We start from the raw sequence: 24,567 nt of genomic DNA on the forward strand, positions 1-24,567 counted from the left end.
CGAAAGTGCATTTAGTTCACTGTTTTCAGACAGCTCGATTGAGGTCCCCATAATAAAAGGGATCTAAGTTAAACATGTCGTTTCAAATAAGGTTTATTTGTATTCGGAAAACTACTCTCCGCATCACAATATGCAAACTACAAGAACCACATCGCACTGCACTCGAAGGTCTACTAATGAGTGAATTGCGTCGTGGTTCTTCTCCCAGCTTATATTTTCCACTATGGAGAGTCAATTTCCTAGGCATAAATATACCTACTGCGAAAGTCAGTTCCCTTGACCGCCAAAGTCTTCACCTTAGGTTTGATGCAGATGTTTTATTAGGTGGAACGGAATAAAATTATGTGGTTTAGAAACTTACAATTTTGAGCGTTCAAACGGTCTGCGAGGATAGTTTGTAATAATATTCCACATACAACTGTTGATCAGCTTTAAAACGACACCCAAGCCTGTATCCTATGAGCTTTGAGTCATCAGCAAGTGCTAATCGAACAAACGTCAATTTTATTTGAAATGTAAAATCTAACTTTAATTTTTAAGGTTTCACTCGTGAAGTTCCTGATTCTATATGGAATAGCTCAGCGTTTACAGCTTCAAGTGCAAAAATATGGACCTGTACAAAAAGGCAGTATGAAAATTGGTAAAAGCTATCAATACACACAAGAACTGACAAAATGATAGAAAACTCATATCTTGGTGGAATTCAATCGAAAATAGTGTGAAAAAAATTAAAAATTGACATAAAGGTGCAAATTAAAGAAAGCGAAAAATACGTGGAAACACAAAATATATTTAAAAACTGATACACAAGTAAACTATAAACCATTGGATCCATAACCTTCTCGTCAGCCTTGGTTCTTTGTACTCTCACGTTCCTGCACTTTCGATTGGATCATAGAATATATTCCCCCGTATAAGAAATATAATAAAAGTGGACAATAGTTTTTCTTAAAACACTTTCTTTCTTTCTCTCATAAAACCTTGGATTCATAGCCATCATCGTGATTTCCTAATTTAAACCTGGATTCGAGAATGAAATGCAGCTAAGACGGTATAGTTTTCTATCCTACTAAGAAATTTTCTTCGAAAGGCGGGATGTACTTCATAATATCGTATTTACGATAATATTCTTAATCTGGACTGTACAGGACTAATTTATAAATAAATAAATAATGCTTCGCTGGCATTTTATGAGTACATCTCATTAACCCACAATGAAATTTGACTTAACATCGCTTTGAAATGAATTTAAATAATAATGATGATGTCAGTCTACAAAAGTTCTATATTGAAGAACGAAAATTCGTTTATAAAATACCCTTTTCAAAAAGTACAACGAGAACATTATCTGATAAAATGCTGCTGCCCCATAACAGAAATTGAAACTAACGTTACTTATAAATCGATTTGTAGTCATAATGACCACCCCCTTTAAAGGAAACCCAAAAAGAAGAAACCGACGTCGGCACATTTTTTAAAGATATTAAGATTCTATTTTGTCAAAAAGGATATTTCGCACAGTTATTTTGTATTGATAAATATATACTTAATTTTCTATTCCAAAGCTTTTCTTAAATAAAAAATAGAAAATATTGTGGTACTTGTATCTGTGGCTATTTACACTTCTGCCTAAAATCTAAAAGCAGAGTAACAAAATTTATTTCACTCACCTAATAAGAAAGACATGATCTCAAATTACATTCTCTGCAGTCAGAAGCAAAATGACTGATAAGTTCGAAACATGTTTCAAATAAAATGGTTGGGAATTTTTTCATGATTTGAACCTGGGATATTCTTACATTCCGTTACATTCTCAAATAAGATCTCAATTCATTTCACTCGCCTAAAAGAAATGAAACGATCTTAAATTATACCACCCGCAGAGTAGGAGCCGTTCTGATCACTAAGTTTGAAAGAAGTTTAATGCTACGATCAAAATTTCTTTCATTGTTTGGCAGTACAGATTACGGCAGTTCCACTTCCTTCTTCATTAAAAAAAAAAAAAATACTCGCGAGTTACTTGCCTCTTCTACTATGAATAGCAGGTTGTCAAATATATACTTCTACGATAGCCTCAGAGCAGCGGAAACAAAAATTTGAATTGGAAAGCGCTTGAAATAGAACGAATTGAAATTTTCTTTGTAGTTTCCAGCTAGGGACATTCTTACAAATTTCTACATTGTAGAAGGCACAAACTCCTAATTTTATACACTTATCTCCTAAAAATGAAAAAAAAAATATTCCGTAATGTTGGTTGTAGAATAGTTGCAAGGAAAAGGTACAAATCCGAAACAAGTTAGGAAAATATTTCCAATCCTTATTCTTGAAATATTATCAAACTTGTGGTTAATAATAACAGTTTTTCCGCTTCTCAACAAAGGATATAATTTGAAATTGTCTTATCCGTAATAACTGAGGGAAACACATTTGTTTCTATATGATACAATATAAAAGATACAAGTATGTCCGTAGATAACAAAACTAAAATTAAAATTATCCATTTCTTCTATTCTTTACCTACTCTAAATTTTGACCTCTCATTTACGTGCTCTCAGGAACTGAGGTGGAAGTGTTTCACTTCAGACCACGTTATCGCTATCCGATGAGTGAAATAATTAGTTATTTTCTACCATCTAGGAAAGGATAAGAATATCCTAGGTAAGAGCTATAAAAATATGCCCAATCGTTTTATTTGTAACATGTTTTGAATTTGGATCTACTAATGGTGTGCATTCAGCTTTTCACCATAGGGATTATAATTTGAAATCACACCATTCAAAAGACAAGTGAAATGATTTAAAATTTTCGAGGATCTTACAGAACGAATGGGGCTAGATATGAAGTACAAACAATTTCATACGTTTTTATTTATTTGAGACGTGTTTCCAACTGTAGTGATTATTGATACCATTTTCGATTTCAAGTGTTGAATGTTTTAAAGATTGTTATAAATATTTTTATACATCATTGGAATCATTATGTATTGTCCTCCATTACTCAATAGGTTATGATTATTAATATTTATTTTTCGGTTATATCTTTTGTATGCTATGTCAAAAAAAATTATATAAAATACGAATTTTTTGCGCAGTATTTAGGTAAAAATTCTTATTATAATACTGTACAATTTTTTTTTTTTACCAGATGGCAGGCGAAATAGCACTAGCTTCAGGAAAAAAATGCATATACAAAGAATTTTGAAATAAGAAAGTGATGAGAATAAATAAGAAAAGCAACATTCTTGCGATATCAATGTCTGTTCCCTGTACATTTGCAATTCCTTATCATAATTATAATAATAACTATTATTTAAAAAAAGTAAACAAAATGAGCAACACCTACTCAGCCAGAAGACTATGGATTCGATACTGATAGCGGCCCTGTTTGATCATTTTCTCATATCTACTCTTCCTAATATTTTGGGGTCTTTCACATCTATAGTATCCTTCTCCATAATGTTAGTTAGAAGTGTATATTAACTTGCTGTTATAAATTAGTATACGAATCGAGCTTCATTCTCCTAACGTGATGACAGAGAGAGAGAAAGAGTAAATTAATAACATCTTCAAAGCACTTCCTTTTCCCCAGTTAAGGTAGAAAAAAAATAATGATATATAACCTACTGTTTATTAAAAACTATGACGTCTTGCATAAAAAAACTTTGAAGTACCATAAGACGAGGTTACTTTGCACATTGGGCATTATTTTGCACAAAGATTGAAAAGATTTTCACAATTTTCTGTCGGGACAACCATGAACAGTAAAGAGGAAGTTTCAACAGCCACCGTAAGATAGAACATGTAACTGTATTTTGGCTATAATGTTGGCGGTTAAATTCAGTACCAATTACGGGGAAAGTTTGTTCTTGTAGAGGTATTAAAAGCAGTCACTCTAAAGGCTGATAAAATTTGAAAGATATCATCTATAAGAATTTGCGTCAAAGTTAAATTAGTTTCGTAGAAAACTACCATGTATAGTGGGACTTTGATGCAGTAGTTGAAATGTGTAACGTTTTAAAGTCATAAGAAACGTAAAAGTGGGAGAAGGCTTTTCAGCTTCTACTCGCGGTTACTTTGCACCGATCCAAAATAACGCTTAGATAAAAAATATATATATATTACCACTGGAGCCTCCTGTGTTTTAAATTTAGGTAAATTTCCCATTTAGATAGATGCCGGAAGGAATTTCTGGTTAGAAAACAAATTATGAACAGTGGCGTATCCAGAAAAGCAGTTTGACAGAGCCTTCACTCAAAAAGTCTTTTTTTTTTTTTTTTTTTTTTTTTTTAGAAATCACTAAACTTTTAGGAATGGGCTTGCAGCTTATACACGTAAGAATCACTAGCAATAGATTTTTAGGCTCCAAACAGTGACTGCAACCGATTAATCTGATCCGGTCACCGGAGCAGTTTAGGAATCATTCCTAAACTGCTCCCGGAATCGGATCAGATGAATCGGTTACAGTTACTGTCTGAGTCAACGTAATGTACAATGTTAAGAATTATGCTATAATTGCAAGGGCAAAAATGTTACTAAACACTATTCCTAATCATCCAGGTGAAGCACTATCAATATTTATATCTAAATGGGGCTACCGCTCCCCCCACCCCCCACTCAAGTACCACAAAAGCATCCCAGAAAAACAATATTTAATGAAACCACTACTATTAACCTAACGTAAGAAGGAAAAAAAATTAAAAAGAAAAAACAACAGTCATCACTAATTATAAATCAGTGCAACCTGACGAGGAAAAATAAATTACATCTCAGCAAGATAATGGAACCACCAGCAGCGAAACAAATACTTTGCCAAATAATCAAAGGAAAAAATATCAAGAATAAAAATAATTTCAATCAAAAAACGAAAGCACTCACCGTTTCGCCATACCAGAACAATCATGAATAATGAACTCATAATTGCTGATTCTTGAAAAAATAAGATGGCAAGAACACATGCACAATACTCAAGTTCACATTACTGAAAAATTTTCCTTTCCGCACAGACGTCGATTTATTAAACCAAGCACACTTTTTATTATTACAAACAAGACTAACCAATAAACAAACGCTTTTACCATACGTCGGAAATATCTTCAGCCTTCGACCACAACCATGACAGGTTTTCTCTAACTCAAATAAACCACACAGTGCTGCAAAGCGATATGAGTTAACATCAGAATCTAGTACAAACATATTTAAAAACGACAAGTTTAAATTCTCTGTATTAAATTCATGAAACGGTTTCTCAATCGCATTTGCTAACTCGATCGTCGCCATGAAACCAAAATTCAATTACGCGCTCACCGCATTTTACACATAGAAGCAGACAGAACATATGACGTCACAGTAACAAACTACCATATGACTGTACAAAGACACCTAGTGAGAAAAATATGAACTACCACCAATTTTTCAAAAAGGACGTCACACAAAAGGCACGAATAGTTCCGACAAGTGACTCAGGCAGAAACAGTTCCAAAAAGTGACTCAACCGATAGAACCGATTAAAGTCAGTGTTTGAGTCTAATTAAGTACTTGTCTTTTTTTTAAAAAAAAAAAAGAAAAAAAAGAAATCATGCAACTTTGGTTGGGCTTCAGCCTGAAAGTTACAAACCGTGTAAATCTTCCACTTATTACGGTTCGGACGATATTCTTGGACAAAAGGAATAACCAAATCAAATCAGTTCACGAGGATCATTTTTTTTCTGTTCGTGAGTTGGCACTTTTGTGGGACATATGCTATACTATTAGAATGTGGTTCCTGAGTCGGTACCAGAAAATACATGATTTTCTCTATAAATATCGATAATTGAAACTAAGTACTGATACCGTTACCATCATTCTAATATCAATATTAATAAAATGCATGCAGTTTTGTGTAGAAAATAAAAAGTTCAAATACTGAAGGGAAAACATTGCACAGAAACGTATATTCGCCATACTTTTTTGTATGTTGTGCAAAGTAACCCCACCTATGAAACGCTTCACATTTCAATTTCAACAATTACATGAAAGTCCCATTATGCACACTAGTATTCTAAGAAACTGACTAAACTTTGACGGAATTTTTTTTAAAATTTGGCGGTCTTTACAGTGACTGCTTTCCATACCATAACAACAACAAATCCACCCGGTAATTAGAACTGATGGTAACCCCCAACATTATAGCCAAAATACAGTTACATGTTCTATCTTACAGGTTAGTTGAAGCTTCCAGTTTACAGTTCATGGTTTTACTGACAGAGAACTGTGAAACTCTTAACATATTTTGTGGGAAGTAATGCCCGATGTGCAAAGTAACCCCGTGTTACGGTCATAGGCGCCTGAGCCATGGCAAAAGGGGTCACTTGCCCCCCCCCCACTTCAGAGACTGGGGGCAAACATAGCATTTTGCCCACACACTTTCGGGGCACCAAACAATATCCAAAAAGTCTTGCCTTTCAAGGAAAACTACCTCTCAAATACAAAGCTAAGTGTGAAATAAATTGCTAAGTGTTTATCTTATTTAATTCTCTCTCCCTCTCTCTCTCTCTCTCTATATATATATATATATATATATATATATATATATATATATATATATATATATGTAATGTTTGTGTGTGTGTTTTAATGGTGACAGGTTGTCATCTATAATATTCAAAATGCATATGCTTGGGTCAAAATTAGTGAACCATACATAGGCAACAGCTGGAAAAGAAAAATTCAAGATTCTCAGATTTTGGTAAACCATCGATACAAAGAGCTATATTCCAGCACTCTTTTAATGCTAGGTCAGTTTTAAAATGCGCACGTCCAAAACAATGTGGAGTATTAAAACAACTGCAGATGGAACAGGTATTACAATAACACTGTTCAACAACGAAAATGTAAATTGAACAAAATCAGCTAATTCTTATTGATTTTATGTTGCTGATCACGAATTTGAAAGTTATTTTCGAATATTAGCTCTAATTTTCGTTTTACAGGCATGTCTAATAATAACGCTTTAAAAATAAATATATTCGCTTCGTTTGGGGTAAAATGTTACACTGATCCGGCAACACTGGAGAAACTATGAAATGAAATCTTTAAGTTTTACGTCCCACGCTTATGCCGGTTAGGCTAAAGGAGACGGTGATGATGAGAGATGAGTGAAATGGTGGAATGAAGAAGGTGGGAGGAAACGGGAGTACCCCGAGAAAACCCACGAGCGCGGTGTTTGTCCACCACAAAGTTCACTTGGCGGGGGCTGGGATCGAACCCGGGACCCCAAGCACCAGAGGTGAACGCTCTACCACTGAGCCACCGCGCCCCCCACTGGAGAAACTATATGAACTCTTGGTTTCATTGTGTTTCTTATCTCAGTAGTGTTCTGCTATTGTTAGAAAAGACAGGTTTAGTGCAGTTATCAGCGTTTTGGGTGTGACGTTTGTGTAGTGCAGGACATAAAAATACAACAACAAGTACGCAACAATACTGGTATTTCGAATGTATATTTTTAAATAGTTGTTGGAACTATTTCAAGTGACATTTTGAGGATTTCAATAAACAAAAATGACGCAAAATTGTGTAAACAGTGCGGATAGCTTCCGCTACGTGTGTGGGGAAGTGACATTTTCCTCACAAAAGCAGACTATAGCACCACTAATAAGAAAAGCCTATCAATATTACTTTGGTTGTAAAATTGGAGACCAAGATAAATCTTGGGCACCCCACATTGTGTGTAACACTTGTGCCAGCAACCTAAGAAATTGGATTAATGGGAAGGGGCGCTCAATGCCTTTTGCAGTGCCCATGATTTGGAGGGAGCCAAGCGACCATATCAGAGACTGTTATTTTTGTACCGTTCCTTCCGTCAAGAAGGGAATTTCCACGAAGAAGAAGCGGGCCTTGATCTATCCTAACATTCCTTCTGCAATGCGCCCTGTTCCACATGGAGAAGGACTACCTGTTCCTGACCCACCTAAAGAATACAATCTTTTTTCTGATGATGATCAAGAAGTTGAAGCTTCTGAATCAAGTACTTCGAAGGACCCTACGTTTTGTTGTAGAAGAACCTCCATGTGAACCACATAGACTTACTCAAGAGGAACTAAGTGATCTAATTAGAGACTTAGACCTCTCGAAAAGCAAAGCCGAAATTTTAGAGTCACGCTTAAAGCAATGGAAATTATTGCAGGAAAAAGTAAATATTTCAGTGTATCGGAATAGGGAGAAGATGTCCACTTCATTTTTTACTATGGAAGACACACTTGTGGCATGTACAGATGTAAATGGTCTCATGAGGGCACTTAAAATTAATTACGAACCTACGGAGTGGAGACTCTTTATAGATTCGTCCAAGGTGAGTTTAAAGGCAGTGCTTTTACATATTGGAAATGAACTTCCTTCAATTCCTGTAGGTTACGCAGTTCATATGAAGGAATCTTATGAAAACTTGAAACGTTTATTTCAAGTCATTAAATATTACGATTTTCAGTGGCTCATTTGTAGTGACCTTAAAGTTAATAGCACTGTTGCTAGGTATGCAGTTAGGGTATACAAAGTATTGTTGCTTTATATGTGAATGGGACAGTAGAGATCGTGGATCTCATTACCGCAAAAGTGATTGGAGTACCAGAGAAACTCTTCAGCCGGGAGTGAAAAATGTGCAGCACGAACCACTGGTAGATCGTAACCGAATTTTGCTTCCCCCTCTACATATTAAATTAGGTCTTATCAAAAGTTTTGTTAAGAGCATGAACCAAGAGGATGAGGCCTATAAGTATCTAAGAGGACAATTCCCTCGATTAAGTGATGCCAAAGTTAAAGAGGGTGTTTTCATAGGGCTACAGATTAGGCAACTATTCTAAGATCACAAGTTCGACGAAATTCTCCAAGGTAAGGAGAAATCTGTGTGGGAAAGCTTGAAGAGTCTTTGTTCACAGTTCTTGGGAAGACACCGAGCAACAAATTACATACAACTGGTAGCAAAGTTGTTATTGTGCTACGAAAATCTTGGTTGCAATATGTCTCTGAAACTCCACTTTCTTCATTCACATCTAGACTTCTTTCCCGAAGATTGTGGAGCAGTAAATGACGAACATGGTGAGCGTTTCCATCAAGATATTGCAGCCATGGAGAAGAGATATGAGGGAAAGTGGAGTTCTAACATATTGGCCGACTACTGTTGGACTATTGCAAGGGATGCACCAGATGTAACTACAAAAGGCAAGCCAAGCAAAGACGCTCAAAATAAAATAAACATAATCCTGTACAAGGGATCACTTGAAACTTTTGTCTACATTGCAGTGTAGCTCTTGCACAAAAAGGTATTTGTACATATTTTTCATGTTTTGATGTTAATACTGATTTTTATTACGGAATTGTTAATGTTTAACTTGACCACGGTTACTTTATTTTCTGTATCGCTGTGAAACTGGTATTTGCACAATTTTGAAAAAGGAAGTACAAGGGTATAGAAAGCTATAGATTAGGGTACTTCTTAACTCCCCAGTTTATCACATCACAGTGAAATAGATAAAAAAGTGAAATGTAGGTATTTACAAGGATTTTGCTTAAATGTTCTATAAATATTAATACATTTGTATATATACAGCTACTGTTGTACAAGGGCGTTTTTTTCACAACCTGAGCTAAAAAAAATTTTCTATTATCATTTCCTTTCATATTATGGTTAAATGAAAGTAAAAATCGCAATTTCAAAGAATTTACATACTTTCGATCAAAATTTGTTTAACAGTGTAACCTGTCAATCACATCCTCAGGGTGTCCCGTGCCTCAGTAGAAGAAAGAACATGGTAGAAACGCGAGCTAAGATCAACTTCTGCCGGTGTCTTGTGAAGCCAAAAAAAATTAGAGGAGGGGGGTGGGCACTTCTGCTATCAAGTGACAGTCCATGTTGACCTGTTGATCTTTTAACTTCCGAACAAAGCAAGTATACGGTAAAAGAACCAGTAACATCTTGCTGCCTTGGATTATATTCGTACAATTGAACATGTGGATGGAAAGAAGGAAAGGCATCATTCTCACTTCTCTCCTTCTCTTTTATCTCCCCTTAGGGCAATCACGTGAAAGAAGTATCTTTATAGTTTTCTAAAAATTTAGACGAAAGAATGCAAGAGATTTGTCATAGTTTTGGGACAGTATGTCTGTATTTCTGTATCATGCGGGTCCGCCTGGTGCTCTTTAATATCGTATCTTAAACTGTGGTGTGTGTTTGAGTCGAGACAAAATGTCTCTCTTGAAGTATTTTTTAAAAAATCAGTGGCAGTAGTAGTGTCAGTTCAAAAAGAAGTGGAGAGAACTCCTCATGTATGAGTGCTGCGCAGAGTACACTCGAAACTGGTGAGTCATCTTGTATCAACAGTGAAGATAGCGTTTCTAGTGTAAGTGTGGAATCGAGACCGGGAAGTTCAAATGTCGATAATGTGTCTGCCAAACAACAGCTGTTTAACACATCGCATGTAGACAATGATACTATAAAATTGCAAGATAATAGTGCTCCCAATCAACCACGCGATATTTCTTTCCCTCAAGTGTATTTCGGTAAAGTACGCCGATGCTTTCGGGCTTGTTGGTTCGATAACTACCCTTGGCTTCATTAGGATCCATTGTCAGAGCGGGTGTTTTGTTTCACTTGCATTAAAGCTACGGAGAAAAATCTTTCGTTTTCAAAAAATATGGACGAAGGGTTTACTAAAAATGGATTCAAGAACTGGGAAAAGCAGTTGAAAAATTTTCTTGTCACGAAAATTCTCATGCTCACCGAGAAGCAGCAATAAAATTAATCCTTAGTGAAAAAGTGAACGTGAACAGTAAATTGAACAAACAAATTGCCGAAAATGTGGTGTTTGCGCAAAATGCTCTTCTTAAGGTGATTTCCTCAATTCGCTACCTGGCGAGACAGGGATATGCTTTACGTAGACATTCTGAGGAAGCAGGAAACTTATACCAGCTTCTGCAGTTGAGAGCAGAGGATTCCGAAGATTTATGCAAGTGGCTTCTTCGTCGAGATAAATGGCTCGGCCATGACATTCAAAATGAAATTTTAGAACCTCTTGCGCAATTCGTTCTTCGTGGCATAGCATCTGATATTAAACGGCAAAAGTATTTTTCTCTTATTGTTGACGAAACTTCAGACATTGCGCGTCAGGAGCAAGTGAGCTTGCGTATTCGTTATGTAAGTGAAGCATTCGAAGTATACGAGGATTTCATCGGTTTCTATAAAGTAGAAGTAATGGATGTATCTACATTAACAACAATGATTACAGATGTGCTTGTACGAATGGATCTATCATTACAAAACTGCAGAGGACAGTGTTATGATGGAGCTAGTAATATGTCCAGTTGTTACTCTGGAGTCCAAGCTAAAATAAAAGAAGTGCAACCGAAGGTGCTCTATATTCACTGTACTGCCTACTCTTTACATTTAGCTTTACAGTGGGCAGCACGACAAATTCCTTGTATTAGAGATGTTCTTGAATTCGTGCGTGCGCTTGTAAATTTAATACGTGACTCACCGAAGCGTTTAGCTAATTTTACGAATATTCAGAAGGGCTTATCGGAAAATAATTACAGTTGTTCTTCAAGTGTCTCGTTGAGACCTTTATGTCCGAACAGATGGACTGTAAAAGCTCTGTCATTTGACAGTGTTCTGAAGAACTACCCGCCGTTATTTGAAACCCTGAAAAATATACATGATGATGATACAAGTACAGGTGGGTCTGTCGCTGGTGGCTTGATGCGTAACATGAAGGATTTTAAAACATTTTTCTCCATGGAGGCCGCTAATATTGTATTTGAGCTTTGTGAAGAACTGTGTAAACTTTTACAGCATCCTGCTTTGTCAGTTCTTGCCTGCGTTTTCAGTTCTACGTCGATTAAAGACCTATCTTAGAAGCACTATGACTCAGAGTAGACTTAATCATGTTGCTGTTCTTCAGATTCACCAGGAAAGAGTTGACAAATTAAATCAGCGTGATATAGCAAATGAATTCGTATTAAAGACAGAAATCCACAGAAAAAACATTTGGTTGTTTCTGAAGCCAAAACGATTGTGTATATGTGGTGTGTTGGGAACTGTGAGTGACAGTGATATAGTTTCTGACTATTTTTTATGTATAAACAGCTTCTATTGTATCTTAAACATTTCGAACATTTGATGTTTATATATATATATATATCTTTACAAGCTCAGAAAATGATCATTTTCAAGAAAGAAGCTTTAAATTTAGGTAAGTAGTAAACATATTACTTTTTTACCATGGTAGAGCAATGCAGTAAATTAGAATATAATTATTTCGTTCTTGTATAATGCTTTCAAAAGGTAAAATTCATTCCTAATTCGATTAGCAATGGTTATTCTTATCGCTGTTCATAGTGAAAAAATGTTTTGACTTCTGGTCGAGTACTTTTTGTTGTGAAATTCATCGAATTATCGATGCCTTGTGTGGTAAGAAAATTCCGTGAGGAGTTTTTTTTCTTGTGTGTATTCGGATAATGTTCCCATTAAGGTGTCTAAAATTTTAATCAACCGAAAACCACTAGTAATTGAGGTTAGTGCAATTTATTTGTTGATTACACAATTTAATGTCATTATTATCATAACATTTTTTTTACAATAGTGTGTTTTTTTCGTTGGCGTCTTACGTAGTGCAATTTGGTAATGATCTTGGTTTCCGCTCAAGCGAATCCAGTTTCAATGTTTAGAGGGAACAATCGGTCTAAAATGTGAGAAAATATACTGATAGATTTTCCTGTTCCACCAATAGTCTTCTTTCCCGATTGGGCGCTCAACAATGATCATCTTGACGTACGAACAGCAATCATGATTGCTGTAGACCACAAATAAAAATAAAAATTCAAGAGATGCTTATCCTCAAAGCCAATGACACAAAGAACGATTATTTTAATAATAATAATAATAATAATAATAATAATAATAATAATAATAATAATAATAATAAAATTCACTTAATCTTTTTTTCCAATTTTGCCCCCTACTATTTACATGTGTTAGGCGCCTATGATTACGGTAGCTAGTAACCACTGTAAGCGAAATGAAGTATCAAAATTCAATGTGGCAATTCATGACACGGAACTAGAAAAATGTTTGTGTACGAAGGAATCCATATAATTAAGAAATTACGTCCCCAAGGTATTTTGTTAATTTGGAACACAAATATACAAGCAAATAAAGCATTTCAGGATGTTACCTATAAAATACTTAGGAACGTACAAGAACACATTCAACATGTAAGACATGTAAGTTTATCCTAAATACATTATTTTGCGCTATCCTCGTTTACCAACATTCTGCGTAATGCCCTAATTTGCATAGCGATCTTATTTTTACCGGTCATCTGGCACATGCTGGTTAGCGTTGTTTGTACAATAATTCATATATCATGTACGTTCACTAAGCCCCTAAAGTGATCCTATATTGAGAAATGGAGATCCATACTCTAGAAATGATTCCTCGGAATGTAAAAATTCGACTTCCTTGAAAGAAATGAGTGAGCTTTTAAATGTATTGATGTATGGACCTCTACAATTAATGAACATCCATTGTTGGTTAAAATATTCGGCAAGTTTTCACTTTGACTCAAACTCTGATTTTAATCGGTTCTTATAGGTTCAGTCACTTCCTAGAACTGTTTCTGCGTGAGTCACTTGTTGGAACAGTTCGTGCCTTTGGTGTGACGTCTTAGTTCATATTTTTCCCACTAGATGTCTCTGTACAGTCATATGGTAGTTTGTGAGTGTGATGTCACATGATCTGTCTGCTTGTATGAGTGTGCTATTGCTGGTCGCATGCAAGAAGCGCGTAATTGAATTTTCGTTTCATGGCGACGATCGAGTTAGCAAATGCAATTGACAAACCGTTTCATGAATTTAATACAAAGAATTTGAACTTGTCGTTTTTAAATAAGTTTGTATTAGATTCGGATATTAACTCATATCGCTTTGCGGCACTATGTGGTTTAATTGAGTTAGAGAAAACATGTGATGGTTGTGGTCGAAGGCTGAAGTTACTTCCGAAGTATGGGAGAAGTGGGCGTTTATTGGTTTTCCTTGTTTGTAATAATAGCAAATTTGCTCGGTTTAATAAATCGACGTCTGTGCGCAAAGGAACATTTTTGAGTAATGTGAACTTAAGTATTGCTATCTTATTTCTTCGTGTGTGGAATCACCAATTATGAGTTCATTATTCATGAGTGTTCTGGTATAGCGAAAACCTTAAGTAGTAAAACTGTCTGTGATTGGCTGACGTTTTGTCGCGAAGTGTGCTTAGAAACTTTAGTTAGAGAATCAGGTGGTTTAGTAGGTGGGGATGGTTTACATGTAGAGGTGGACGAATCGTTGTTTGGCCGCCGTAAGTTTAATGTTGGGCGTATTAGACGTGAGCAACGTTGGATTGTTCGTGGAATATGTAGAGAGATTGGAGATATTTTTTTGAGTGAATGTCAATGTAATTCGCGTTCTGCGGAAAGTTTATTTCATATTATATCATCACATGTTCATCCGGGGTCTGTTATAATTACTGATTGCTGGAAGGATTATAACACTTTGGATAAACAGAAGTGGCATCATTTAACTGTGAATCATTCCCTAAATTTTGTGGATCCTAATACGGGTGCTAATACTCAGAATATTGAAAATTTCTGGTCGCATCTTAAACGAAATTTAGTCTCAACTCATGGTTCAGAAAACCTTATGTTGCATTTTGCTTGGTATTTGTGGCGTCGTAAATTTGCTGATAGTTTGTCACTTGGAGAGCGATATTTTCAATTTTTACGGCATGCTGGATATGTCTATCATCAACGGTGAGTGTTTTCATTTTTTTAATTTATATTATTTTTATTCTTGATTTGTTTTCCGCTTCTAAATTAGGTTTATAGTAGTGCTTTGATTATTTATTGTTGTTTTGGATGTTTTTATGGTACTTGAGCGGGGGGTTTAGGGGCGGTAGCCCCCCATTTAGATCTCAAAATTGATAGTCACCGCTTCAACTGAATTGATGTTTAGTAACATTTTGGCCCTTTTTCTTATAGTATAATTCTTAACATCGTATAGTAACATTTTGGCCCTTGTACTTATAATTCTTAACATCGTATAGTAACATTTTGGCCCTTGTACTTGTAGTATAATTCTTAACATCGTACATTACTTTGAGTGTGATAGTAACTGTAAGCGATTCATCTGATCCGGTTCCGGGAGCAGTTTAGGAATGATTCCTAAACTGCTCCGGGAACCGGATCAGATGAATCGGTTGAAGTCACTGTTTGGCTCAAAGTAAAAATTTGCCAAATATTCTTTATCTTGTATTTTGCTAATGTCTTTCGAAGCCCTCCGGAAAAATAAGGCTAGACTCATTTGAGCTAAATCCTAAAAAAAAAAAAATCCCAAACTTTCATAGTTTTTGTTCCAATATAATACATTCCACGTTTAAATTTGGAAAATTTTAGGATAAATATCATTCTCGCAATTTGTTATTTTACGTATGTCTCTATATAAATAAAACAATATCGTCGAGCACATATTTTAAATATGTGCTACAATTAGTGAGAAATGTGTAATCAATAATACAGAAATAATTATTTTATCAAGATATGAACTAAATCAGATTTGTATGAGTGGTATCGATCTTATTATTATTTTTATTTGGTATACAGTTACTCTATGTGTGCCATGCCATTTCCAAATTGTAGGTTACTAACTTACGTTCGACATATCTCCCATACCTAAATATTTCTCCTGAAGTATTCCTTTTAACCAACAAAATTTCCGAACACTTGTAACCGTATTATCAATATGAGCCAATGAGTATATGAAAAATTGAACATTACCTTTCTGGCCGAACTGAATTTAAACTTTTTGTTGTTAATTGTTGGGAGTCATTAGAGTACGACACGCAAGTCTTTTGAATCACTATTTTTCTTAGAGTTGCCTTATTACTTTCAAATGCAGTCCCTTCTTCTACTACAAATTCTGATTTCACACTATCAACGTTTTGTTTCACATTCAAAGAACACATAGCTGTATCCTTGTCCATTGTTTCTCCTCCTTCCGTTGTAGATAATATTAACTCTTTGTTGTCAGTCATCAGTTCATATGTCCACCCTTTCCCTTCGAGTGGATCTTCCTGACTTAAGTCATAAGGAATTTCTTGTTTGCACATCAATTCCAACTTAACAGACGCCTCACCAGCCATTGTGAATTGAAATATAATAAGAATTTAACACTGTTCTTATACTTTATGTTGCCAGTGTTAATGAAATGATTTACAAGAACGTTCACAAAAGCAACTTTATAATTCCAACCTTCTTCTTCTGCAGTTGCTTATTTCCTTAGCCATGAACCCACTCTCGGCAATTGTTTATTTCTTTATAGTAAGCATCACAAAAGTTGTGCATAATATCTTTACCACTGTATTGTACAAGAATATCGGCAATTTAGAAAGGTAATTAAACGTGTAAAATGTAAAAATTTGAATAGTTGAAAAATTATAAAAAGGAACAAGATGAGTACGGTACAAAGGCATAAAACAAATAGAAATTAGTAAGTACGGTAAAGTAAAAATACGTGAAAAAAGTAGTGTCGCAATTGGGAAAAAGTCAAATTTTGAATGAAGTATGGTACAATCAGCGTTGCCAGACCCACAGCTCGGAATTATTCCAAAACCTGATCGAAATTATGCTAGATTAGGTCGAATTATGCTAGATCCTCATAATTACTAATTCAAAAGTTTATAAAGAAAAGAAAACCGACATTGAGATACAATAATGTAACTTAAAATACGCATAGCGCAAGAGTGCGAGGGTAGAAGTGTCAATACTTCACGCACCAAATCTTTAACTCAAATAAAATAGTGTAGTCGTTGCCAGACTCGCAGCTTGGAATTATTCTGAATAACCTTGAGTGGAGCTACAAAAAAAAAAAAAAAAAAAAGTAAAAAACAAAAATGTATCTCTGTGATGGTCTGGGTCAAACACATGGAGAAAGGTCTTTAAGTCACCTGCATTTGTGTGCTATTTGTTTCATCTTAACGTCAAGAAGCTACCGTCTTCAATAAAACTCGTTTTGTAACTCATTTTCAGAAACACTAATTTTTTTTTAATTCCCAAGCCCTTTCTCTAAAGGCATCGGTAAAGAGATTTCCTCGCGCCGTTTCGAACTTGCTTCGAACAATAAGACTGACCGACTGTATGAATCAATGGGAGAGGATACATTTCTGCCGTTCTTTTTGAACCCACGACCAACTTCTCTCTCATCTCCAGGTTTTGCGGCTTTTTGATAAACTTTCTGAAATTATGCTAGATTTGGGCAGGATGCTAAAAGCAAGATGCTAGATGCTAAAGACATGTAAATTATGCTAGAACTAGCATAATTATGCTAGATCTGGCAACACTGTGTACAATAAGGAAAAGTCAAAATAAGGAGAGAAGTTCGAACAGTTAAAGAGGACTGAAGGCAAAGTTCGACAGGACAAAAGGTAAAGAAAAATGACGAGTGTAAAATGAATGGGCAAAAGTGTAGAGAAAGGAATGGAATATATGAACGTGTAAAGGGGAAAAAAGAGTGTATGTGTAGTAAATATGTATAGAAAACCCCGTGATGGGTGAATTCCAGGGAAGATATTTTTCGGGAATATTCCCGGGAAGATATTTTTGGAAAGATTCCCAAAATGGGAATTTATCCGGGAATTAATGTACAATCAAAAATAAAATTGCAATTCTAATACTATATTATGATTTCAAAGTTGAATTAATTTTTATCACAGCATATTATTACTGTTGTCCACAGAGGATTCTTTAAAATGTATATTCTAAACGGTACCGGTACTATGTTACTTTATTAACACTTTATTATATTTAGAGAGTACGCATAAATGTATATTTATTTACAATATGTTCTATCAATTAAATATGTGTGGAAAAATTATATAGTAACAGTTTACATTTATATGTAAGTGGATTTGCTCAACTTGACTCTTACTGATATTATGAACACAATAAATTTGTAAATGTTATAAACCAATTAGATTGCGTAAATGCTAGAAAATGCATGTCTCACCAATTTATGTTCACAAATTTTGCAAGATACTTACTTATCTTTATATTTTAGCACGTAAAATTGCCATACACGACCTTTCATTCTACGTATTTCTGGAAATTCCATACGTTAATTCACATGTAAAAAAAAAATCCGAGTATCTCTTCAGAAATTCGAGTCAGAGAGAGGAGACAGACCAACATCTATTACTAATGGTGGTTCAGGGTTTATTGATAGTACTTCATCTCTATTTCTACATAATTCTAAATTACTTTAAAAAATGGTTTCTTTTCATCATTTGTAAATTAGTACTTTGCTAATTTTGGCCGTTCTTTAGCATTGGGGGACAGCTTTTGCACCTACGCTTTTGCGATATTCTATTCCGATGCGGTTGTCTTATGGTTTCATACGTTAAATTGCGTTACGAACATTAAATTCAGACAGAATTGCAGAGTGAGCGTTTGCGAATGAAGGCGGGTGAGAGCCCCGCATGGCACGTTGTTTTCTATATTCGTTACCAACAATTCACTTTCTTTTCTCACATAAATCACTTCCACTTACCTTTCCGTTTTGTATAAATCCCCTACTGCCCTAAAAAAAATGTGTTCGATACTTTCTTGACTACTTAAACATCATTATCAACTCATTTCTTCCGTAAATCATCCTACTTTTTGCTAGTTTTGGCCTCCATTATTAAAAAAATATCATACTTTTAGTGCAAATGTAAATGGAACTTTAAAAAATCATATTATTAGTTATATAAAGTATCGTCAAATAATTTAAATTTTTTAACCTCCTGTCTTGGAGCTGTCAAAATCTACTACAAAATCTTCTAGGTGCTTGCAATCAGTACACGCGATTTCGCTAAGGCTGTCCTCATCTTCCAAATACAGCAAGTGGCACTACGAACTTTATAACCAATGCCCTCAATTTCCTTCGTGCAATTGAAACCGATTTTCCTGCGAGCTGTTACACAACGACAATTAGTCTATTGTCTACGTGTTGAACTTCTGAGAGAAAGGACGAGGGATAGAATCTCGGTGAAGGACATGAAAATTTTATTACTTGCAGAAATATACATTTCACCCATAATAAAATGAGCATTCAAACAGTTTATTTTTCCGTGGAAAAGTAAGAATTTATTTCAAGTTAAACTTGTGAGCAGTGAAGCAAAACGAATTGGGCTCATGGTTGTCCGAATACCTCACGATTTGAATAAATCATACGACACGCCTTTAGTATGGAGTTAAAGAGTTTTCTGATACGTATAAAGAAATCTCACTGACCTAAAATCCATTACGAAATAGGACCTACCAGAATCTTTAACACCATGTCTGCGTCACTTCGGTGAACGCTGTATCGAAACTTCCTATATAAATTTCACTCACGTGATGTCTAGTCAGTCGACCGTACTTGGTTTGCTAGCTAACTATATTGAAGGGCTATAGACGAGAAATATTCAAAATCCATTTTTCAATTTTGTCAGGAAACAAAGAAAATGTGACGCCTTTATGTTTCAGAATTGTTGAACTCTTTTTCTTGGGGGGCGGGGGTAGATTTCACTCATCTGCTGTAAGTAGTAACTACTTCTGTTAACCATTGCTTTCTTTAATTTTTCATTTACACATCCTATCCTCTTTCAAGTTCAGTTCCACATACCACTCCATTTAGTTTCATATATTCTGTTCGATTACACACACATTCCTCAATCCCTATATTTTTCTATTGGAAGAGCTGTGCGTCGACTCGAATTTTGTCAGGAAAAGTCTGTCTCGACTCGACTCTGTGCATACCTAAGGATGGACAGTTTGAAGAGCCCAGTATTCCAAAGCTGGCGGGGTAACCAACTACACCATTACGCAACATCTATTTCAGATACAACCATTATTATACACTTCATTTTCACAAGCTTCTTCTTATAATAACTATATCGATTTCCTATTTAAATTCAATTATAGATAATTGTTTCTTATGTAGCAGCTAATATTCATGCTATACAGCATAAAACAAGTACACATTCAATGTAAATAAATAAAAATGTAAGATATTACAGATTACTGGCATTGCGATATATATAGGTGTATTTTAGGGGACTTCCGGGCTTGATCCCCCCACCGGATTTTTATGTTTATTTAAATAAAATATTGTAAAGTGAATGAAGTATCTTGTAGAATGTTCACATTCCCAAGAATGAAGTTAGCAAAGCCCCCCGAAATATATATATGAATAATTTTCATTTTGGACGTGTGGTATTAGGTATTCAATTGTGTTCATATTATCATTTTTAGCGTTTTCGTATATGAATTATGGACATGGCGGGCTAGTAAATGGGACAGGGATTTGAAAAGTGACAGTTTGTCGGATAATATGTTTCCAATCACTTCACAGTAGAAATTTATATTTATAAAAAAGTTCTCATATATTTAAAAAATAGGAAGAGAAACTTTGACTTTCCGTACGGAGGCTCGAACCGTCGCCATTCGTTTCAGAAATGTTAGCAGCAGTACTAAACCCGCTTGACCACAGACACAACTTACAAGTGATTGTGTTATAATATTGATAATAGAATCGATCCCGCACAGGTTTCTACTAGGATGTTTAAATATCCATTTTCTGTCGTTTTCAGCAATTTCTACTTAAGATAATGGTTGATTTTGCAAATTGGAACTGTGCATGAGGTGTGTAATCAATATTAATCTCAAAAATAAGTAGTTTGATTTTGTTTTTACATTTTCATATCGCTCGGATGACAGTACGGTTTGTAGCTAGTGTCTATATAAAGAACGGCGGGAACATGCAATTCCCTGTGTATAGATCTGCGGGAATTGTGGTGGATCTAGGCTCACTTCGGACTTGGTTTCTGAACGAGTTTCCAGCTTTTTGTGAACAGGTGTATACAGTTATTTCCAGTAACCTTGAACGACAGGGACACGAACAGAGATACATCGAGGACATTTAATATTTCAAAGGTTCTCCCATCGGACATCGAAACTGAGACCCCGCCTACTGAAGTATCTGATGGATGGGTTGCTGGTTCGTTCTCAACGCAAGTAAGCTTGAGACCAGTCTTGGGAAGTAACGTAACGCAAGTAACGCGTTACTTTTTAAGTAACGTTTCCTGGTAACACGTTACATTTTTCCATAGTAACTGTAAGGGTAACGCGTTACAAATTTTTAAGTAACGTACCTAGTTTCCGTTACTTTTTTCGCGTTACATTTCGGATGAGTAACTACAATATATGTATATATATTTTTTTGGAAACAAATGTTTCTTTCGTTTAAGTGAATTTCTCAGAATGAAACAATCTAGCATGAACTACGTATGTCAGTGACCGACAGTCAGAGACACAAAGAGAAACAGATAAGTTCGTAGTGCCACTTGCTGTTTTTAGAAGATCAGGAAGATGCGATGGAAAGTGTTCCTTTGTTTAAAATTATAACCGAAGGGCACTATTATGTACAGGACTAATTCTCTCTCTTTTTCTTATGTTTCACAAATATTACATGTTTCGGACATTTTTGAATATTAGATATGCTTTATGTCTTATTATTTGGTAGTACGTTTTAGCAGACGGTTCTTCCAAATAAATCCTAACTAACACTGTAGTAACCAATGTTTTGTTTACTGATTTTCTGGAGGGGAAAGAACTTACACTCTTGGCAACTTAAAAATTGAAGCTTCCCTCCTGGGTCAGGGGTGACCATCCCTCCAGGTACTTGGGCGAACTTTCTCTCAAATTTATCATTCTCCTTTCCCCACCAGAAAAAGAGTGCCTAAAATGTTAACGAGATTCCTCCCCTCCTGTAATGAATTTCACACTGATTTGCATGTCTCATACATAGAAGGATTTAATTTCGGGGGATTGCTGGCTAAACGTTCATTTGGGGGAGTCCGGGGTTCAGCCCAGGATAAATTTTGAATAAAATCGCTATCTTAGGCTGAAGAAATACCTCGCGATCGAGGTCAAGAATTAAGTAGTGATCGCTACCTCGATGCCTAGGTCCAGATCAATGCTGTCCAAATAGAGGCCCGCGGGTCGCTTGCGGCCCCCCGAACCATTTTCTGTAGCCCACAAAGCTCTCAATATTTACGATAAAATTGCGGCTTCCCTCCTGGGCCAGGGGTGGCCATTCCTCCAGGTGCTTGAAAAAAAAACAGGTATGTCTTGAGGTTTCGGTTTGGAGGCGGTATTAAATGTAGCAAATGAAGTTTCGTCACTGCAATTCCATTATACGACATTTTCTCCCTATGGATATGTGCCTGTCTTTACAGGTATTTCTTTACCTTATATCAGTAACGAATTTACAAGAAACCCTTTTTTTTTATTAATCTCGTAATTCGGAGAAATAAGTGGAGTTTTTAAGCATATATATAATTAACAGTAGCTTCAAGGAGAACCAAAGAGAACATGAGCCACAGCAATGCTTCCGCTGAACATCGCTGTAAAAAACTACTTCGTTGTTTATCATCGCGACCACTGATTCACCCTCGCGGTCGACCTCTAGGTCGCAATGTAGCGTACATATCCCGCATATGCAAACCCATTTGAATCCATTTGCTTCTGCCAGTATCGAGAATGACACCTCGACCTCGATCGCGAGGTCTCTTCGGTATGTTTCTACCCTTGGGCCTTATTTTAAAAACTTGTGCAAATGTCCGGAGGTTCCAGACCTCCTGGCTACGTCACTGCTTGGTAGCATGCATTCTTCCTAAACATCATCAGTCTCTGTTCACTTCCACCTTCAGTCGTAATTTTACTTTTTAAAGCCAAAGAGAATACATTCGTTCTCCTTCGCATTTGGCGTTCTTAAAAATAAAATTATTTTATAATTAAACGTGCGATTATATCATTTTCAATGTAAATTTATGTTCCCTCCTCCGCAAAATATATCTCATGGGCGCAACTTGCGAGTATGGTCCCCCTGTTCCAAATAGAAAAATTGAATTTGGATATTTTCTACAAGACTATTGGCGAGATATAGAATTTCGTATCCAGTATTTTTGTTTACTTGGTACTGGAATTAATAGAATTGGAACTAATTGTCTTGTACATAGCCTGTCTCAGACGGGACTGAAGTAAGGCTGCGATTCACGATCTAAAATTCACGACCTTACTTAACGATCGTGTGAGAAGTAACTTGCCCCTCGTTCAGGTTGAAATTTTCTGCTGTTCTTATTTGGATCCTGACTTGGAAGAAATAGAAGCATTTTCTATTTTCATCTGGACTTGCATACAACTACCAATCAGAAAAGAGTAGCGCCTGACGACATTCAACTTTATTTCTCGCTGTAAATTCAAAACAATGCTGCCTGGACAAGAGAAGCGCAAATAGTATTAATAGTCATACGAAAAAAATGATTTTTTGTAGCATAATTTATATTATTTAAAAAATGCAAGAATAAAGACCTTAGAGCGGGTATGCAGTGAAAGTGTCCGCCCGAACACTACAGCTGTGAACAAATGTAATTACATCTTTTAAAAGAATAAAAATAGGTGATTATTGTGCAATTTGTATACCAAAAAATGTAATATGTTTAAAAAAAGCGTGCAGGTTCACTTTTGGCGCACCACTCAAAATAATTGTTCAAAAATTAGAATTCTTTCACTAATTACCTTCTTATTGTTTTCTAAATGATTTATGCTGGGCGACATAAAAATATCCACATGGCATAGTTAAAATTCAAGGGGTATCATAAGCAATAGTTGAAAAATTATAATTCTTTTACGATTTGCGTATAAATACAGCGTCCGGATGCATGCATAAAAACTACAGCCTCAAAAACACAAACGACCTGCGCTAGGTCGCCACTAAAAAGCACGAATGCTATGTAACCGAGTCATAGCAAAGCGAAGCTGTAAGGCCCGAGAGTTAGCGAGGTGGTGCGTATGAAGGGAACAGGCATATCAGCGAAGGTGTGTATCCGCATAAGCGAGGGTAGTGAAAACGAGTGGGTTTTGAGAATGATACGAGTTTCAATAGCATTCGTGATTGTTTCATACTAGTGACGTTCCACTTGTAAACAAAATACAACTTGTGTAAACTGTGCATAAATTCATCACCGGTGGAAAATAGTTTCTATATAGGCATCTTGCATATCAACTCATTTATTTTATACGTCGCAAAGCACTTGTAATACTTTTAGACTAGTAATCCTACACTTCTAAACATAAAATTCAGATGTGATGCGCCAAAAACAGAAACAGTGAGAGTTACTTGTCATCAGTGTTATGTGGCTTTTGTGAAATTTTAGGGAAAGTTCTACAATGCTGGCACAATACAAAAATTCCAGGTGTAGTGCATGAGGTGGGTTCCCGGTGGGTATAAATGTACTTTGTGGGCATTTTTGTGGGTACTGAGCTGAGAGGATGCACTCAGTACCTATACTAGAAAATTGCTCTTTCTTCTTTATTTTAGCTTTCCGCGCCTGATAACTGCCCTCATTTACATATTTGGACAAGTCATTTGATTTTTAGTTTTACAATCTGGTGGATCCAAGGATCTACAGACCATTTTTCAACTGATACAG

At 35.7% G+C, this 24,567-nt stretch overlaps 1 protein-coding gene and 1 long non-coding RNA gene across 2 annotated transcripts in view; one reads left to right on the forward strand and one right to left on the reverse strand.

Annotated features, from left to right (window-relative positions):
* Positions 1–16,604, reverse strand: part of LOC145674420 (uncharacterized) — a 34,388-nt gene extending 17,784 nt beyond the window's left edge. The window contains exon 1 of the mRNA XM_081744453.1: positions 15,833–16,604. Within this exon, the coding sequence (XP_081600579.1) occupies positions 15,833–16,197 (365 nt within the window). The 5' untranslated portion in view covers positions 16,198–16,604. The remainder of the gene's footprint in view (positions 1–15,832) is intronic.
* An 808-nt stretch (positions 16,605–17,412) lies between these two features.
* Positions 17,413–24,567, forward strand: part of LOC145674421 (uncharacterized) — a 95,309-nt gene continuing 88,154 nt past the window's right edge. Inside the window, exon 1 of the long non-coding RNA XR_014128925.1 lies at positions 17,413–17,478. This is a non-coding gene — a long non-coding RNA (uncharacterized LOC145674421). The remainder of the gene's footprint in view (positions 17,479–24,567) is intronic.

Source organism: Thermobia domestica, chromosome 17, assembly GCF_964235325.1.
Source record: "Thermobia domestica chromosome 17, izTheDome1.hap1.1, whole genome shotgun sequence".
Classification (NCBI taxonomy): domain Eukaryota; kingdom Metazoa; phylum Arthropoda; class Insecta; order Zygentoma; family Lepismatidae; genus Thermobia; species Thermobia domestica.